The sequence below is a fragment of the Neolamprologus multifasciatus genome, chromosome 18 (genome assembly GCF_963576455.1).
Source record: "Neolamprologus multifasciatus chromosome 18, fNeoMul1.2, whole genome shotgun sequence".
Taxonomy (NCBI): Eukaryota; Metazoa; Chordata; class Actinopteri; order Cichliformes; family Cichlidae; genus Neolamprologus; species Neolamprologus multifasciatus.
In genome coordinates, this window is record NC_140456.1 from 28,784,338 (window position 1) to 28,803,827 (window position 19,490).

The 19,490-nt window shown below is 44.0% G+C and overlaps 1 protein-coding gene across 4 annotated transcripts; it reads right to left on the minus strand.

Annotated features, from left to right (window-relative positions):
• Positions 1-586: 586 nt before the first annotated feature.
• Positions 587-19,467, minus strand: chd8 (chromodomain helicase DNA binding protein 8). Of its 4 annotated transcripts, none has more exons than XM_085141919.1 (40): positions 19,341-19,467; positions 17,496-18,313; positions 17,202-17,411; positions 16,744-17,070; positions 15,452-15,565; positions 14,810-15,312; positions 14,590-14,701; positions 13,916-14,122; positions 13,697-13,765; positions 13,547-13,602; positions 13,298-13,415; positions 13,113-13,196; positions 12,855-12,992; positions 12,101-12,222; positions 11,731-11,974; positions 11,456-11,632; positions 11,052-11,195; positions 10,841-10,939; positions 10,527-10,686; positions 10,024-10,234; positions 9,673-9,868; positions 9,352-9,522; positions 8,911-9,201; positions 8,526-8,746; positions 8,229-8,431; positions 6,869-7,025; positions 6,697-6,786; positions 6,508-6,611; positions 6,278-6,401; positions 6,007-6,082; positions 5,642-5,910; positions 5,172-5,401; positions 4,369-5,049; positions 4,177-4,280; positions 3,873-4,094; positions 3,613-3,708; positions 3,400-3,513; positions 3,192-3,293; positions 2,992-3,096; positions 587-2,411 (listed from the first exon to the last, which is right to left on the minus strand). In XM_085141919.1, exons 2-40 carry the CDS (start codon positions 18,210-18,212, stop codon positions 2,031-2,033), a joined length of 7,749 nt encoding a protein of 2,582 aa, XP_084998045.1. In that variant the 5' UTR covers positions 18,213-18,313; positions 19,341-19,467; the 3' UTR covers positions 587-2,030. The 4 variants fall into 4 exon arrangements, with proteins under 4 accessions (XP_084998045.1, XP_084998044.1, XP_084998043.1 ...); XM_085141918.1 differs by having other exon boundaries at positions 17,202-17,249; positions 17,328-18,313; XM_085141917.1 differs by having other exon boundaries at positions 13,916-14,119; positions 17,202-18,313.
• Between the last annotated feature and the right edge of the window lie 23 nt (positions 19,468-19,490).

Here is a 19,490-nt window from a genome sequence, read left to right on the forward strand (position 1 = left end):
CAATATCGCAGTTGTTAGCATTTTGCAATATGCCAAGTTTTGCACTAACATATATTGCAATCTATCACTTTTTTTGAAATTGCAAATTATGTCCTCAAAGTTAAACTTTGTCAATATCTATTTTATCCACTAGGATAAATTTCAGTTATTTTTTTGACTGTTTAACGTTCCAACACGGTCACTAAAACCAGCCATAAACGTTGCCATAAGCCAGAGTCAGCCTGCAGTTAGAGCGGCAATTACATGCCATCTGTTTCTGATAATACAACAATTAACTGTGAGAAATCAAAGAAATATTACAGTTGTCTAAATAGACAGAAATTCACATTTAACCACTACATTTGTACTCAGCAACCTTCCTGTTTTATAGAAATATAACCAGCTGAGTTGAGTTCCCTTGAGTTGTCCTTGTTGACAAAGACTCATTCAGATTGATGGCAACACGTTGGCAATCAGTCTGCATTTATCAAATCAAACAGTAATTATGTGCAATCCTTTAACAATCTGAGTGTGACAGTAGTCAGTGCAAATCACACTGTGACCATTTGCATAAAAGTTGCATCCTATCAGGCGAGATGAGGCCTCGTTTGTAATGTTCCCAGAGTATTTTAATGTATTTTACAAAACATTACCGTATTGATACAATATTACGATACCACGCTGTATCGACTCTTTTCCCTTCCACCAGTGAATAGTATGTACGATCACACTACGGGGACCAAAAAAACAAAAACAAAACCTTAGTCTCTCTTTCCACCACTATCAGCATTTACTGAATGTAATTATTCCCCTTTTAGCGAAGGATTTTAATGAACCAATTTTATCAAATCCGAGTTATTTCTCAGGCTTCCTGTCCCAACTTAAGGATTTCCTCACGCTGCTCTGTTATGTAAACCTTAATTGCAGCCCAATCCTCAGGAACACCTGTATCCTAAAAACACACTAAGCTCAAGTTGCACCAAATATAGTGTTTGCACATCCGTGTTACATCATTATTTTCACACATTTAGCCTCGAGACAGAGTAAACTTCACAATAAATACTACTTTAGTTTCCAATATAGCTTAATAACTGCATAACATATCTCGGTTCAGGGAAAACGGGAATAATTGGAGCTCTCATACATCGTCTGCTGTAATCAGGGCATGACTATTAAACAGGAGGACATTATGTGTACAGACAGCAAACTTCCTTATTGCTTCAGCTGAGTGGAAATCGCAATAACACACACAAACGTACTTTCACTGTAGATTGCTGTTATTCATATCACAGATACAGTCAGGTCATAAAACAAGAATAGTAACTCAATGCCGTCATCTTTGCACCATAGTACACAATTGACCAGCTCTACATTGTACAATACACCCATCCTCCTATTACGTTTCAGTAACTAATAACGCCACTTTCCCCTCTCCCTCCCTCCCTCTCTACCCCTAACCCTCCCATAGAGTGAAAACACTAACAGTACATCCATAAACTGGATCCCCTTTAAAGTTCACAGACTCGTCTGGACAGAACGAGATCCAGGGGAGATTGTGGGATCTGGCTCTGCTCAGTACACGTCCAGTTTCATGTAGCGCTAGAGGACCAGCTTTGAGGTTCTTAGATAAGAAAAGTGTATCTGTACAGCAGGGGTCCCCTTTTGGTCACGGCTGGGAATGTGATGGGAATTCGTAGGTTTTAGAAGGAAGTAGAGGACAATGACCAGTTGACAGGTAAGAAAGCTCAGCTTTTTGCCGTTTTATCAGAGGTTAGAGAGAAAGATTGAGGAGAATAAGGACTGGACACGATTGTGGGGGGGGGGGGGAAACAAAAACAAACAAACAAAAAATAAATTGAAGGGTGCAAATCTGCTCCTCACATGGAAAAAAAATCCTATGTAAAACAAATGAAAAGATGTAGCAACAAATAAACCCCGGAACAAATTTATCCATAATTTGATACATAATGATAAAAATAAATGATTAGGAATAACATGATTTGTTTTGGAAAAGGGGACTAAGTCAGATGTGTTTGGAGAGGAGGGTTCAGTCAATCCTCTGAGCTTGATGAGGAGTCAGAGTCTTTCTGTGCTATGATAACATCGTCCAATAGCGCTTCCTGATCCGAGCTGTCATAGTCCCCCTGGGAAAGGCTGTCTCCTCCTTCCATTTTAACATCAAAGTCTGGACTGGTGAGGAAGTGATGAGAGGACTCCAGGTCCTCCTCGTCCATCATGTAGGCTCCATCTGACACCAGAGTCTCCTCTTCAACTCCGTCCAGGTTGTGGTCTTCGGGGGTAGGCTCTGGAGTGTGGTGATGGTGGTGGTGATGGTGATGGTGGTGGTGGTGATGATGACGGCGACGGCTTTTCTTCGGGATCTCCGAGTGCTCCGTTAGCAGTCGGTGGAACAGGGTCTCCGGCAGAAAGCCCTGTGAGAAAAAGCAAAGAATCAATATTATCTGAATTAATATGAATAATTCATCGAGTCGGCACAAAAATCAGAGTGAAAAATGATCTGATTCATTGAAATTTATCAAACAACTGTTTTGAGAGGCAATTTACTGCCATCTGGGTCATCATCTGACGCCGTCACTTGTGCTTAATTATAGCATCATTGTGGTGCCAAAACTTTGGCTTTGTCCTGAAGGTGGTCACCAAAATCAAATGTGCATGCTTTAGCCTTAGACTGCTTTATTTCCAACAAGCTGTGCCTGTGATGCTAGTAGGTGACTCGCACTCTCTGGTTTGCTCATTTGCAGTGCTTTTCATAGGTTACATTTGCTATTACTCTAACAAAATGACTGAATTCATCTTCATAAATTGGCACAATAAGCACAAAGCTTTCCACCTCCATTGGTGCCTCTTTGCAATTGCAGCGTCACACTAACATGCACTACTTTGTTATGAATAAATAATAATGACGTCGACCCAATGAAGTATTAGAATTATCAATAAAGATGTAATCTAATCAAAAGAGTCATGTAAAATTATAGCATCTTTAATACATACAGAATTCCGAACAGTTTCGGACCACTCCGGTGCTACAGCGTTATCGGGATTCTCCTCCAGATATTCTCTCAGGTCTTGCAACATTGGACAGAAAGCGGCTCCAACCTACAGAGAAACATTTGAATGCTTGTTAGCGAGGGGCATCGTAAAGCCTAAACGTAAACATCACCAGTCTACGCTTGTGTGCAACTGCGCCCCACCTTCTTCCCTGTCCTCATGTTGATGAGTTTGACCTTCTCATTGCCTGTGATGGCTTTATCTGCCCTCCGCCTTCTCTTCCTCTTGCTCCGGTTCACAAGAAGCTGAAGAAACAAGATATGATGAAACATAGTCCCGTACCCGTTTCGCCACAAACTGTCACCAGGCTTTGTTTATGAACCAGGACATGAATAAGAGTCATGAATTTACCTCCAGCATGTCTCCCTCCACTTCATAATCTGGGTTTTCCTTCAGCCACGTGGGCGGGTCCCTGCGACGAGGCATCCGCTCCAACGGATCGTGGAGTCCATCCATGTCAGAAAACTAAAAAGAAAGGAAGAGATATGATGATAAGATTATCAAGTGATATCAAACACTGCTTGGTTTCTGTTGCAGAGGAACATGTAAACCTGACTCTTGTACCTCTTGGTCCTTGCGCTTCTTCCGGCCACTGGCTTCTCCTCCTGACCCATTGGGCATCAAGGCCTGCTTGGAGAATGTGAGCTTCAGGCCCTCCTCCTGGCAGAGTGAGAGGAGGTGGTTTGTTTTTTTAACCACAGACTACACATCACAGTCAACAATATTTTAGCAACTTGCATTAACAGTCAACAGACTGCTTCAGGTAAGCTGAACAGACCCAGTGTATCCCTACAACAATTCTAATGTCTCAACCTTATTCTCACCTTGAGGAGTTTTACAGTAAATTCGCCATCTTCTCCATCTGCCCCTGGGACGGCAGGCATGATGGGGGGTTTACGCATCACCCGTGTGTAAGCCATCTCATCTCCCACCAGCTCCGAGTTCGGGTTGAGCTGAGCTTCAGACACGTAACGCCGGCCCGAGGGCCACTGACCGGTCAGCATGAGGGTGCACAAACTGTCCAGGCGGTTGATCAACACACGGTCCTAAAACAAAAATAATCCCATGAGTGAGTCTTTTACCGTGACAAAACCCTACACATGTATGGATTAAGCGGGCATAAATTACCTTGGGCCAGTCAACTCTGAGGGGATCAGGAGGAGGAATGCCATCCTGAGACGTAGTCATTGAGAGTAAACTATTATCTTCATCCACATCGCACACCTTCATTCCTGTATAGATTGAAAAGAGTAACTTAGCACACAGATAATTTCTATCTCCCGCCCCACTCAGCATTTTTTCTTTTAACTGCCAGCTCACCTCCTTCTACCTCCGCCTCACTTTCTCCACTATCATCGCTGCTACTCGATCGATCTGAGGACGACGAGCCCGAATCAGAGTCTGAATCCGAGTCAGACGCTCCCTCCCCCTTCCTTCCCCCTTCCGTTTTCTCTCCCCGCACCTTGCTCCTCTTGAAGCTCCAGCCCTGACCTCGCATTTTGCTGTCATGGTGACTCAAGGGCGTACTCTGCAATCCAGAGGCGATTTCACCTGCGAGCAAACCAATATTCTCATCGGTTCCTTCCTCTTTCACCCCAAGCATGTGCTCCTCAGTCTTGGGCTGGCTGAGTGTCATGATGGGTGGTGCCTGGGGTGGTGGAGGTGGAGGAGGAGGGGGTGGTGGAGGAGGTGGGGCCTGCTGGTTCTGGATGAACTCATCACGGGCCTGGCTGAAAGTGAACTGTGGGTCTGCGAAGATGGAGAGCTCAGTGCGGCTGACGCCGTGCAGTGATGCGCCCAGCATTAGCTGGCGATCGTGCTCTGGAATATTCCACCAAGCAGGAAGCTCGGAGGTGGGTGGAGCCAGAGCGAGACGCTCCTCCAGGCAGGGGTGCGGGAGGACTCGCTCACGAAGGCGACGCAGGAGGCTGATACGGTAAAGAGTACGGGAAGCACGTTCTTCAGTGATTGGAGCCACAGTCTGGTTAACCTCTGCTGGATCTGAATAAGGTGAGCGTGAAATATGTTAAATCATGTGGTAGATATGGTAGGACACTGACTACAACATACAGGGAGGGGGAAAAAAAAAAGAAGAAGCCAAGCATCAATCAATTAGTAATTACCTTCACGGCCTGGACGCAGGTGGCACACCCTCCGGCACATGGCGACAAAGGAACGGAAGTATCGACTCAGGCTCTCATCGGTTTTTTTATCTAGACGGGCAAAAGTACGGAAACGGGTCCAGTCAAATTCTGGCTCTCCTCCTTCAGGAAGACCGGGCTCCTTTTTGATCTTCTCCACACCGAAAGTTGACACCACGCGGTAGAAATCACATTCTTCCCTACGTGTCCACCTGGAAGAAACAGAAGAGAAAGGGGTCAGGATGAGGACGGTATTTTGTATAACTGATTCTGAACTAAAATGGAAAATACTTAAATCTCTTTACGTGTTTATAATGTGACGTGGTAACTCAGCATTTCTCCTGTAAAAGGTAATATTTCCAAAATCTTAAGCAAGATTTACAAAATAGTGATTTGGTGGGATTAAAGCTTTTACTACGGTGTGTTGAGACAGTAATATAGCAGCAGTATACCTTTGCTGTCGCTCCTGCCGTGCAATCTCCTTCAGCTTGCTGGCCTGTTCGCACCGCCTGCGCCTGCGGTCACCCTTCGCTTCGGCTTCAATCTTCAACTGCTCTTGTCTGTAGCTGCGCTGGTAAGCCGTGATCAACCGCCGCAGCCGTGCTGTGAGCGATGAGCTTGAGGGCCATTCGCAGACACCGCTATGGCTAGCTGAATTTTCTATGGTCACTGGTGGAGGTGCCTTATCTTCCACAGAAATCTCCTCGTCCACATTCATGGACTGGAGGACAAAATAAAAATTTGTTAGTGCTATCATCCAAATCAATGACATTAGAACAGTGCTGCCACATCCAAATGTGATGGGTCTGATATGTACCTCCTCAAAAAGATCTTTGGTGTGTCTTGATGCAGGCTTAAATTCTGGGTCTTCCGAGTACTTATCGTAGTCACCCCTGCATTTAAAAAAAGAAAGAAAAGTAAACAATGCAATTATGAAGTAATCTAATTTTACTTAAACACAGACATTTGAAACTTTCAAAACTGACAGAAATGTGAAACTGTAAAAGCTCACAGTTAATTTGAAAATCTGCTACAAATCTATAAGCAAATAACTTCTAAAATCGTCCCAGTTTGCCAACGACACTCACTCGTCTCCCAGTTCAGCATCACCAGTGTGCTGCTCGGCATCAATGGCCTTGTCGTCAGGCCGGCCGACTCTCTCCAGGAAGCAGAGGCAAGGATCAGCGCGCATGGTGGTGTACATCTCATAACCTAAGAGCAAGGAAAAGTCGAGGCTGTTAAACGCTAAATCTTAGACCACCACCACAAGAACTGAGCCTGTCTTTAAACCACAATAAGATCCTCACACTGAACCCACCGTGCTTGAATACACCAGCCAGCAGTGAGCGGTCTGCGTCAGAGTCCCACCATCCTGCGGGCACCTCTTGCTGCTCCATCTCAGGCATCCAGATATCAACATCCCTGTGAAAAAAAAGAAAACAATGTATAGTATATGGCCAGGACTGGGTGCTGTTTGTGTGCGCACTTGTCTATATATATTAGATACCTGATATCAGCTCCTTTCAGTACAGAATCAGAATGTTCACCAATAACTTCCTGTTTCAGGTAGTATAGCATACGCACCCTCAGCAACACCCTGACATGGGAGAATAGAGGTTTAGATCCATGGTGAATAATCTGTACAAATATACATACACACAGCTGACTGGTTCACTAACTTGTTGCACTGATGCTTGAGGTGCTTGCGGTAGCTGTCGTCAAGCAGCAGGGTATCAGGGTTGTACTTGCGGATCCACTCCACCTTCTGAACATCAAATGTACTCTGGGCTTTTACCCTCTTGCCCTTTCTGCCTCTTGGGACAGGAATAGAAAGGCCTAGACACAAAAAAAGAATAAATACTGCTATTCAGCTTTTACACAGATTAACAGATTTGCTCTTTAACAAGCTAGGAACCACAGTTAGGTCCATAAATATTTTATACAGAACTTTGTTCTGTTCATTACCACAATGATGAAACAACTCAGATGCAGGTGAAGTGCATCTGAGTTGTAGTTTAGCTTTAATTCAGTGAACAAAAAGATTGCATAAAAATGTGAGGAGCTAAAGCATTTTTTAATAACACAATCCCTTCATTTCAGTAAAAAGTAATGGGCAAATTAAATAATTGGAAATAAAATGTTCATTTCTAATAATTGGTTGAAAACACTTTGACAGCCTGAAGTCTTGAACTCATGGACATGACCAGATGCTGGGTTTCCTCTGTTTTAATACTCCACCAGGCCTTTACTGAAGCAGCTTTCAGTTGCTGTTTGTTTGTTTGCTTTCTGTCTCAAGTTTAGTCTTCAGCAAGTGAAACGCATGTTCAATTGGGTTGAGGCCAGGTGAGTGACTTGTCCATTTGAGAATATTCCACTTCTTTGCTTAAATAAACTCCTGGGTTACTTTGGCTGTATGTTTTGGGTAATTGCCCACTTATATTATAAAATACCACACAATTAATTTGACAGCATTTAGCTGGATTTGAGCGGACAGTAAGTCTTTGAACACCTCAGAATTCATTCGGCTACACCAGCGCCTTCTTTCTTTCTTTCTCAGGATGCACCAAACTGTAGAATCTTCTATTTGTAATATTGTATCAACGTCTCTGATGTTTTTTTTCCTCCAGCAGCTTTAGGATAGTTCATTTCTCCTGCACGGAGAGCTTCTTTGACTTCATGTTGTCTGTTCACAGCAAAATCTTCCAAATGCAAGTGCCACACCTCAAATCAACTCCAGGCCTTTTATTGATAATGATTTAATAAAGGAGTTGCCCAAACCTGCTCACGAAACAGTCTTTGAGTCAATTGTCCAATGACTTTTTGTCCCTTTAAAAAGAGGGCGCATGTTAACGAGCTAAACTCCTAAACCCTTGTGGACACCCTCAAATGAAAGTTGAGTCTACACATTATGTCCATTATATACTATAACTGGAATATGTTCCAATAAATGGGTAAAAAACAAAACCTGTGTCAGTGTTCAAATATATATGCACCTAACTGTATGAGGGATAAATGGGAATGCTAAGTGCAGCTCCATACCCGAGTGGTTGAGTAGCGTTTGTGGTTCACGCCCATTCTCTGGCGGCGTGATGAGCTCCCAGATGAAACTCTTGATGTTCTCGTCTCCACGATAGTGAAGCAGACAGAAGACCAGAATAACGCGACAGATCGTCTCCACATCACGCTCGCTCAGACGCCGCTTACACCTGGCATGGGATAAGATGTCCCTCCAGCGACCCCAACTAAAAAAGACGAACAAAGAAAAGAGTGAAAATAAAGGACAAAACCCAATTAAAAAGAAAAAAAATATTTATACAGGAAATGCACTTTTCGCACCCATAGACGAGAAGGTGTTTCTCCACCCGGAAACAGTCAGTGCGGCCGTAACCACCTCCGCTGTGGCGGTCAGACCGCCGAGAAGCACGTGAGTGTCTGGAATTGGAAGGTGGGTACTCTTCATCACTGTCTAGATCGGACAGGTCTCCACCTTCACCTCGTAGACTGGAGAACTGACGGGTCTGCTTACGAACTCTTGGAGTGTCGATCACAAGAGTGTTCTGTGAAGAGAAACACGTTATATTAAGATGAACACAATAAACAACTCAAACTTGGTGTATGAGAGGATAAGTGCTTTTAAATAAATTTAATACAAGTTGACACCATTTAGCTCTACAATTCTCATGAATTTCTTTACCAAAAAAATAAAACAGCATAGCTTTACCTTCCTATTGATTGTGTCCATGTCTATGTCTGCTTTCTTGGCCCACTTCTGCCAGAACTCAGGGTCATCGAGGGCGATGTCAGTACGGTTCTCAGAGGCCACAAAGCTGGCTTTGGAGAAAGTGGAACCTTTTCCCTCGCTCTCAATGGTGATGGTAGTGGCTCTTCGCTGAAGGATCTGGTCAATATCTTCCTCACAGAACCGACTACCCTCGTCGTTCTCATCCATGATGGCAGCATAAGCCCCCTTCCTAAGCAGATCTTCTATCTCCTTCTTGGAGAACTGCTGGATCTGTCGAAAGGCATCGAACGACATTTACAAGTTACCCAGACTGGATTTCAAAAGGCTGGTTTTGAAAAAAAAAAAAAAAAAAAATGCACAAAATATACTACAACTGATCAATAATGTGGCACGGCAGTCTGAGTCTGTGACTTTTCTTACCCCATTGACGTTGCTGTCTTTGTTGCCACTCATGCTTTGCAGGACTGCACGGTCTAGACCTAGCTTCAGACTTGCTTTATCAAGCATCTCCCGCTCATAGGAATTTCTAGTGATGAGTCGGTAGACCTTGACAGCCTTTGACTGGCCAATACGATGACATCGGGCTTGGGCCTAAAATAGCCATTTAAAAAACAAATAAACAAACAAAGGGGTCAAGAGAGCAGAACTTGCACAAAATGAGGAGAAAGTACAAAGTTTGACCCAAATATTTTAAGATTGTTTGATCTTTTGGTGATATTCATGCCACTTTATGTCTTGTACCTGCAGGTCATTTTGAGGGTTCCAGTCAGAGTCAAATATAACACAAGTGTCAGCAGCAGTTAGGTTAATACCCAGGCCACCAGCGCGGGTACACAGCAGGAAGACAAAGCGGTCTGAGTCGGGTTTGCTGAAACGATCGATGGCAGCCTGTCGCAAGTTCCCACGCACTCTACCATCAATTCGCTCATAAAGGTATCTGTAAAAACAAGTTACATTAACCTACCACACAGCATTCTGCAAGCACTAAAAAAATATTTCAAAAAGGTTTTTAATGATCGCTGACTTAGCATGCATTTGACATTTATTTATCATTTTAGAAAAACTGCAACATATACACTGCGGTCATCATACCTCTTGTTGATGAGGTAGTCCTCCAGAATGTCTAAGCAGCGCACCATCTGGGAGAAGATGAGCACTTTGTGGCCACCAGCCTTGAGGCGAGGCAGCAGCTTGTCCAGTAGCACCAGCTTTCCAGCCGACCGAATCAGAGCTTGCAAATGGAAGTCAGGGGCCAGGGGGTCGTACACCTCCCGCAACTCCGCTACGATCTTCTCCTCCGCACCTGAACATAACAACGAGAACATTTTGGTTTTAAATAAATATGGTACCTGCTGGCAAAACCTGCAGTGCTGCCGCTGTATTTTAGAAACATTACATGCTAATAACATCTGCCAAATATCAAATGACTATATGAACTACATGGCACAATTTAGGTCTGTGAGGTACAAAGAGCTAAAAAAACAACAACTTCAACCTAATGTTGTTTATCAATGCCAGAGGATAAACTCTGATAAACAAGCTGTCTCCGCTAGAGGGGAAAAAAAACCCAAAACTTGTTAAGAGTCATGTAATACCATTGATGAGGTAGGGGTGGTTGCAGCACTTGCGGAGCTCCATCATAGTGTTGAGCAGGTTGGGGACATTGCTGTTACTGCTTGCTCCTAAACTGAGGAAACTGAAGTTTCTCTCCAGAATGGCCCGGTAGTACTTTTTCTGGATATCTGTCAGTTCAACCTGAGAGGAAACAATTGCACGTTATGCTTTTTCTCCCTTTAAGCTCACCAGTGATGTTATGGCAATCATCAATTGAGATCCTTGTTTTTTTTGGGGGGGTGGGGGGTTCTTGTGAAGAGAAAAGGTCTTGCATTAAGATTTTATTCCATCTAACCTCAATGATGGTCTCCTGTTTGGGTGCCAAGTTCTTCTCCACATCCTCTTTGAGCCTTCGAAGCATCATGGGTTTCAAGATTGCTTGTAGCTTCTGAACCTAAAGGACCAAAACAAATAATAAGCTCAATAGCGGAGCAGATGTGTATATGTAACAATGACAAACAGAATAGGGTTATCGATGCTAACGCCAATATTTAGGCATGTCGCACCTGTTCCTCTGTTTTCAAGTCTCCAAAGTCTCTGAGAAATTCCGTTTCAGAGGGGAACTGGGCAGGCTCCAGGAAATGAAGCAGACTAAAGAGCTCCTCCACAGTGTTCTGGAGGGGAGTGCCAGTCAACAACACTTTGTGTTCCTGAAAGAACCACAAGACACAAAATGTGAGATGGAAGAAAAAAGAAGGGCGAGTGTAAAACCGTGTGGTGATAAATCAGGGACGATGCAGAAGAAACAAGATCCCAAAAAAACAGATTAGCTGAAGTCTGAAAGTTTTTTAAAACCATTTGGGGTGCACTTCTGTGTAAATGAAAACAATTTTAATCCAATTAAAACTGTGCTGGACACCATTATGTCAGTATTCCTGTTATTCAGCAACATTAGCTGTGGGCCACTCACCAGGTCCAGCATCTTTAAGCTATCCAAAAGCTTGCAATTACGATTTTTGAGACGGTGAGCCTCGTCAATGATGACGCAACGCCAGGCGATCTCCCTCAACTCTGGGCAGTCAGATAGCACCATCTCAAAGGTTGTGATGAGAGCATCGAACTTGTACGCACCTGGGATTAAATGCTCCTGCACACAAAATCATGATTTTCATTATACATGTTATGAACACATTACAAAAAACACACACAAAACAAATCGCTGGCGATCATAACCAATAACTTTACCTTCTCATCTTTGCAGTACATCTCATACTGCTGTATCATCTGTCGGCTGGCCAGGCTGCCGTGATAGACGATGGCATTCATGTTGGTCCACGTAGAGAACTCCCGCTCCCAGTTGGTGATGGTGGAGAGGGGAGCAATGACCAGAAAGGGGCCCTGGACACCAGCAGCATAAACCTCAGATAGGAGTGCAATAGACTGGATGGTCTTCCCCAGACCCATCTCATCTGCCAGGATACAGTTCTGCCTAAAATAAAGAAACATCATTTGAGTGCAAAATGCGGTGGTATGTTCACACTGTCTGAAACTAGTTTGAAGGTTAAAATATGTTTCTGACCATGGTGTTAAGCAAAAGAGTGTGTGGGATAAATACCTGTTGTACCAGTTAAAGAGCAGCCAGTTGACTCCTTCCAGCTGGTACTCTCTGAGTGTGTTACCATTCTTGTACTCTCTCGTCTCCTCTAACTTTTTCCAAGAACTGGCAGGAGGCCGTGCCTAAATAGAAGAGAAAAAATAGATGAAAAACTCACAAGAAACATCGTTGTTCCCTTACTTAAGTTCTCATTTTTTCCATTAAGCCAAGTTTTGAAGGAAGGAAGGAGACAAAAGTAAAAAAAAGAAAAAGAAACTCAAAGAAGCATTTTTGCATCTTGATGCAGAGCAGATTAGTTCTGTTGGAACAACTGAGGATTTTCTAAAGTTTGGTTCACAGTGAATGGTAACCTGCACTGAACATGCTTTGATTTGTGCACTGGGGGTTGTGTCAGTTTGCTTCTGTTACACACAAAGTGTCTCTCTAAACTGTTTACGTTAAACATTTAACAGAGAAACACAGGGACAAACTTAAAGTTACATCTTCCTCCCACCATTGTTTAAGTGTAGTTTGGGATTCTAAAACACGGATGCTGGATACACATCTTCATCCAAGCCAGCATCTTCACAATCACGTGCTCTTCCAAATTTACAGTCACCAATAGTATTTCTGGACTTATGGCCTGACAATTTCACATCAGTGGCTTTGGTCATCACTGTAATGTTGTGTTGAAAAGAATACAGGGTTGTACTATCAGACGTCACAACATAAATACACACAGATACATTACTATATCTTTTACATGACTGCTCACCGCTCTCTTAAGGCGAGGTTGTCTGTTTTGGATCTTGCTGAATTCTTCAACCTTGCCTTCGTCCACATCCTCCTTCAGCTCCCAAGTAGCATCTTCATATGGCAGAGAGCACCACTTCACCAAGTAGTAGATTACAGGCTGACAGGACGAGAGAGAATGGGAATTAACACAAGCAATTTGCAATTTTGCAAAGGGAGGTCAAAAGAACCATGTCCAAAATTAGGCCACATAGCCAAAGGTAAATGCCTCATCTCTCACCTCGCCGTTGTCCTTGTCCACACTGTGGGACACATCCAGGATCCTGTCCACCTCCACGTAGTCTGGATTAAAAGGCTCCTCGTCCTAAAGAAAATAATAGCATTAGCCACAGACAGCATAAGGATAAGTGCATCTAACTGAGATACACCCGAACTGACAGGTTTCAGCGTGTGCTTCCCGCTCACCTCCTGGAACAAGTGCCTCATCTGAGCTTGCTTGGTCTTGAACCTCTTAATCTTTTGATGGATCCTCTTGTCTTTCTCCAGCTGCTCCAAAGTGGCCCACTCGCAGTGCAAGTATGAACTGAAAACAAGAGTGTGCAGTTGTACTCATTTTTACTCACTCACCCATCCCCTCAAACAATAAACAAAAACAAAAAAAAAAAAGTGTCACGTGCCAGAGTCAAAGATGCTCAGAGAGACACTGCAACTTACTAGTTTTTGTATTTCACAAAGAATTCTTCTATATTTGTATACTGGCCTGGAAACACCTTAAAAATAAAAGAGAGCAAATTTGAAGCCATTACGCCCGCAACAACTTAAATTATATTAAGTAATTTAATGATTATAATTAAGTGAACATACTTCCTTCTTGGTTAATCTCATGGAGAGAATTTTGTCTACAATGGCAGCATCTTCTTCACTTGGGTTTTCCTGTAAATTAAATACGTGTCAGAAACTTACACTACAAACATCACAAATAGCCACACATAAATGTGAATAAAAACAAACACCCCAAAATACACACAACCAGCATCCGTCTCATCGTGACAATAAGAAGAAATGATATCGTTCCACACTCACCACAAAGAACTGCATACTGGGCAATCCATCACCATCCAGCTCCACTTCCTGTTTGAGCTGCACTGGTGCCCCACTGCTGATGGAAGCCACAGCTGCCGCGGTTGTAGTAACATCTACGTCTTCCTGCTCGTCCTCATCATCCGTTATCTTGATATCTAGATCCTCAGTGTACTTCTTTCTCTTCACCACACGATTGGAGCGTCTCTTCTGAGGAGAGAGGGGCGCAATTTAAACGTGTGTATTCTGTGCAGCAGAAGCCGAGTGTTATTAGACAGTTTTTATTTAGAATTCATTATATTTCTGTGGTATCTTGACTTATATGCCCCCCTATGAACAAATCGGTTCATAACTGGGACGTCCCAGCACATAACTGGATGTGTGTCAACCACCTGAGACAGGAAGGGAGGCTACTTATCTGCAACTACCAGGTGGTTTTATTAGGACAAGTCTTTACTGTGGAAGGACTCCACATACTCTTAATCTTCTGTTTATTTTATGTCGGAATTATTATCACAAAGACATCAAATCAGAGCAATGTACTGTCAACAATTGCTACCAACAAACAGTACGATTATGAAGTGTTCACAGTGGGGCAAAAAAAGAAAAGAAAGGATGGCTCAACACTATTTGTTGCATCTACTCGTATGATTTTATGAGCATGCATGTGCTTGTACCGTAATCATGTCATCCTCCAGCGCAGCAGGTGACGCAGGACTCAACTCCCCGTCAGAGTGGTCTGAGGACGCATTTCTCTTTCTTTTCTTTGCTCCAACTAGAGTGATAGTACTGTAGGATGGAGGAGGGGGGGAGTTAAATATGGTTTTCTTCAAAGCTGCATTTCTAAATGTACAGAAATAAGCTGTGCATTTAAATGAGACATCTTCATTTGCTTACTTCGCCTTAGCTTTGCTTTTGCTCTTGTTCGCAGCACTGGGTATTACTGTGCCTCCTGCCACTATAGTTGTTCCTCCTGGTGCCTTGACTTTTCCCTTTTTGTCAAGCCCTCCTGCGGTTTTGGGTGCCGTTCCTCCACATACAGGGCTTTTCTTCTTACTTCCTCCACCGCTGGTTTTCTTCTTAGCACTAGACACCACCGTCACGGTACCCCCCATTTCTGGGGAAGACTGCGTAGCTGGAAGCTCATCCTGGTTAAGGACTCTGGGTAGGTTCTTCTCACCACGAGCTTTGGCCCGAGCTATAGCCTCAGCCACTATACGGTTAGCTTTCTCTTGCTTGCAGAGAATCTCCACTCGCCGCACAGAGGCAGGCTCTCCGGGCGCCTTGGTAATGCGGATGGCCTGGGATGGAGTGGTAGTTGTAGAAGACGGTCCTGCTGCTGAAGTGTTGATGACCTTCACAACAGAGACGGTGCCGCCAGCGGACGAGGCTGCGCTTGTCTGAGTTAAAGAGAAGGTTAAAAATACATAACATTTTTACAAAATTACAATACATTCTTCCCTGTAATTTCTCTCAGTTCCCATTAAAAGCCCCACTCTAATGTAGAGAATAAATAAAATCTGCAGATTAGAGGTCTACCTGTGGCTGCAGAAGCATTTTGAGTGGTACTGCCACTCGCTGCCCTCCTTGGCCTTGGGATATTTGCAACACCTGAGGGCTGCCGGTATTCCCAGCTCCTGAAACCAGCTGGTACTGCGCACATGAAAGAGACACATCAAGTTACAGATTGATCAGATTGATTAAAAAAAAAAAGAGTATTAGTTTAAAAAACAAAAACAAAAAAACATAACAAGCCTTGTCTGAGGGAATTCCTAAAAATAAAGAAGATTTCCAGCCGTGTGAAGATTTTCACACGGCTGGAAAATAAAACTAAATAAACAATGCCTTTATGTTATCAGTAGATAGTTTGCTCTGTCTTATTGTGAAAGTTCAAATGCTTGAAATAAACTAGCATGTTTCATGGTTTGCCTGTTGGGTTGCTACTGTAGTGATCGTTCACCCCCCCCCCCCCACACACACACACACACACACAGCAAAGGTATTTCAAAATTTTGCTGTCATGTTGCTTTAAACTGGTTTTAAAAAAGCAAAACAAACAAACACAAAAACCCCACAATGACCATGTAAAATTGTTATTAACTTGACAGAAAGACAAACGCATTGATTAGACACACATGTGTGTCTAATCTGATTATTTGGAGTAATAATAAACTTAACATTCCTATTAAAAGACCTAAATTTGCTGGGTTTTCAACCTGAAGCCATTAAATATCACGTAACAAAGGCACGGGGAGAATGTCAATATACTTAAAATGCACCGTCCTTTATCGTCAAGCTTGCCAGTCCCTCCACATCACATACCACAAAGTGCGTTTCAAAACAATCAATGCTCTTCAGCTGATCAGAGAAACTACCTCTGAATACTAACTGATACCGCTCAGTGGAGCCAAGATGGTGATTAAGCTGGTCTGATCTGTCCTGGCTAAAAGACATTGCCAAAGCCAAGGTGTTTTGCCATGTCACCTCATATTACACAGAATATTACATTTGTACATCTGAAGCACTGTGTACTCTGGTACACATGTTGAACTAAAATATTAGTTACACAGTGACACCTCTGAGGAGGAGCAAACTTTCACAGATTTCAGAACTATAGTACTTGTGAATGGTGGAAATTAAAAGCAGACTGGTATTCAAGATGATTGACAAGGGAACAACAACAACAACAACAACAAGACTTTCAAGGCCCCACTTACTTGAAACAGCAATTTGAATGATTTTCCCAAAAACATGCCATCAAAACTCATCGTAACTTATTAACACTGTTAACCAAGCCGAGACCTCTAACTCCTACAACACTCGTTTCTCACCTTTACACCACCTTGCTGATTGGGCTGTTGTTGCACCTGTAGCTGAATTGTGAGAACTTTGGGCTGCCCTCCAGCCTGGCCTGCTGCTCGTGCCTGGGTCAGGGCTGCTAGCTGGCTCCCCTGGAGCACCAGTTTTCCCCCGGGGAGCTGCCCCAGAACCAGTTTAGCTGGGGCCTGGGTCTGCTGAGGTTGGCCTCCTTGTGCCGTCTGAACCTGCTGGACTTGGGTGACATGCTGTTGGGCTGCAAGAGCTTGACCTGCTTGAGTTGCAGAGCCAGCCTGGGATGGCTGCTGAAGAACCAAGGTGATGCGTTTTGCTTCTCCACCCTAGAATGAGAAATGCAGAAGGAAATTTATAACTGAACTAATTAAAAAAAACAAAAAAACAAAACATGAAATCAGCAGTTATCCTGATAGTATAACAAATGTCACCTGCTGACACTTTGTGGTCTGCTTACCTGCGTCTGCATAGCTGGCTGGAGCTGCACTTGGCCCTGTGCCTGGACCTGGATCTGAGCTGCCTGGGGTTGAACTTGGATCTGAGCAGCTTGGTTTTGGAGCTGCACTTGGCCCTGTGCCTGGACCTGGATCTGGGCAGCCTGGGGTTGAGTTATCTGTGCTGTTGCTGGAATCTGCACTTGAACTGGCTGGCCTTGTGTCTGCTGCACCTGCTGGGGCATGGACGTGAGCAACACCTGTTTCACTGGTCCATTAGGAGACTGCAGCAGCCTCTGCACTCCTGCACCACCCACCTTCACTTGTGTTTGTCCTGGGCCTGCCTGATTCAGTACTGTTCCGCCCTGCAGGATGGACATGCCAGGTTTGAGTGGTGTGCCAGACACTACACGGATGACCTTTCCACCAGTCTGACCCGTGGCTCCTGATACAGTCTGTAGCACCTGTGCTTGACCCTGGGGCCCTTTGAGAATGACAATTTTGCCACCAGCCTGTTGTGTAATGGCAGCTAACTGCTGGGGAGTAAGCTGGTGGGCTATCTGTGTGAGCTGCTGGGTGGTGGCGGTGGTTGTAGCTGGAGAGCTAGAAACAGTCAGAGGTGAGCTCAACAGGACAGTGCTACTGGTGACCCCACTGGCATTGCTGGCAATTGGTATGGTGGTCTGGGCCTGTATCTGATTCACAGTATCAGTAGGAGTAGGGGCAGGGGTCACAGGAGGCGCTACAGCTATGGAAATGGTCTGAGGAGTTGCCACTTGCACTGGCTGCTGTGTGGGGACTTGAACAGGGGCTGGATCCAGAATGGCTGGAGCTTCTACAGGAACACCGAGGCTCGTGTTAGACGCGAGCTCAGGAGCAGGCTCAGACTCTGGTGTTGGATCCACCTGGCCCAGAGCGAGCTTGAACGCTTCCTCAACCGGGTCCGAGGACCCCTGAGAAAAGGAGTCGTCCGGTAGGGCATCCAAGTTAAACAGGGGTGTGTCCTCAAAGAGGTCCATAATGGGATCTGCCATCTTGCCCACTCCACACAGGGAGATGGGCACAATGTTAAAAAGACTCCGAGATGGAAGCTAAATAGTTGTTGTCCAGATCTTATCAATTTTTAGATAATCAGCTGTGAAGGGAAAGGAAACAACAGTTAGACACAATTTTCTTACTGACTTTGTTCAAAGAAATGCTGCACTATTACAGCATAACGTCTCTCAGACCTGGACATCAAACTGTGAAGTGACAGCTCCAATGGATAGTACAAGAGTGCTTAAGTTAAGGAAGGGAGAAGCAAAGAAATATAATCATTGTACTTTTAATTTTGGTTTTCTGGTGGCTATGAAGATCATAATCAGTGGAAATGTCTTAAGGGTTAACAGGACATGAACAGTTTACTAAAACAATGATCACTTTATGTAAACACGCTTTTATTTATCTTAGTGGCTGTGGTGGAAATTATCCGGTTAATACAGTTAATGGGCCGCATAAAAAATAAAATAATGTTAGAAGGATGTAGCAGCTTGTAAACTAGAGACGAAACAAGTATAGTTTTTGAATCCATCCTCCAACTCGTGGCCACACCGTCCAGAAACGCTTTCAAAGTGAAATTAAAAGCTTTGAAAACACACAAAAACAGTGCTCATCGGCTTAAGTGTTAACATATAAAGAGAAAGTACGCGGATAACATTTAGTGAATGAAAATAACGAGCAGTGAAGTGATACGATTAGGTCAGTGATGCTGGAAAGACGGGATGCTTTCCTCTCAGGTCGTATTGCAGTCTTTCTCTCAAAACCGTCGGCTAGCATTAGCTTCTACCGCTACAAAAATGTGCCTGTTACAAAGGCGTGTGTGGCACCGTAAACACATTCAGACTCAAAAACACGATGAATTGTGTCCTCTTCGCCGTTAGTTCGCTTTCCAGTCATTTACTATCAACCATTCAGTCCACCGGACTCCTTCAATATCGTCAACAAACCGGACCAAACCAAAGCAACGTGCCACAATAACCATTGCCCGTCAACGTTCAGACACAGGTTAGGCCGCATTGCTGTTTCGGCTGGCCTGCGTCTATTTTCGGCAAAAATACGTGAAAATAACCATCATATCTACTGCCCCAACTCTCACAGTAATAATTTCAGGGTGCTAAATTTACCTTTGCGTCGACACACATGGCTTTCTGAGTCTCACAACACTGTACGATTACAGGAAACGGCCAGGAGAGAGCAGGAACTAACATTCTTGCCAGAGAAAGCTCAGAAAGCGTGCCCCTCTGGTGCCGTGAAGCGATCATTGGTTAGCCTCC

What these genes read in the sequence shown, in the direction of transcription:
- chd8 (XM_085141916.1), bottom strand. Translation starts at nt 18,212, where the DNA reads ATGGCAGATCCCATTATGGACCTCTTTGAGGACACACCCCTGTTTAAC. An exon ending in TCAGAGTTGACTGGCCCAAG is followed by an intron (nt 4,095 to 4,176) that starts GTAATTTATGCC and finishes TTTTTGTTTTAG; the next exon opens with GACCGTGTGTTGATCAACCG. An exon ending in ACATGAGGACAGGGAAGAAG is followed by an intron (nt 3,097 to 3,191) that starts GTGGGGCGCAGT and finishes GTTTCTCTGTAG; the next exon opens with GTTGGAGCCGCTTTCTGTCC.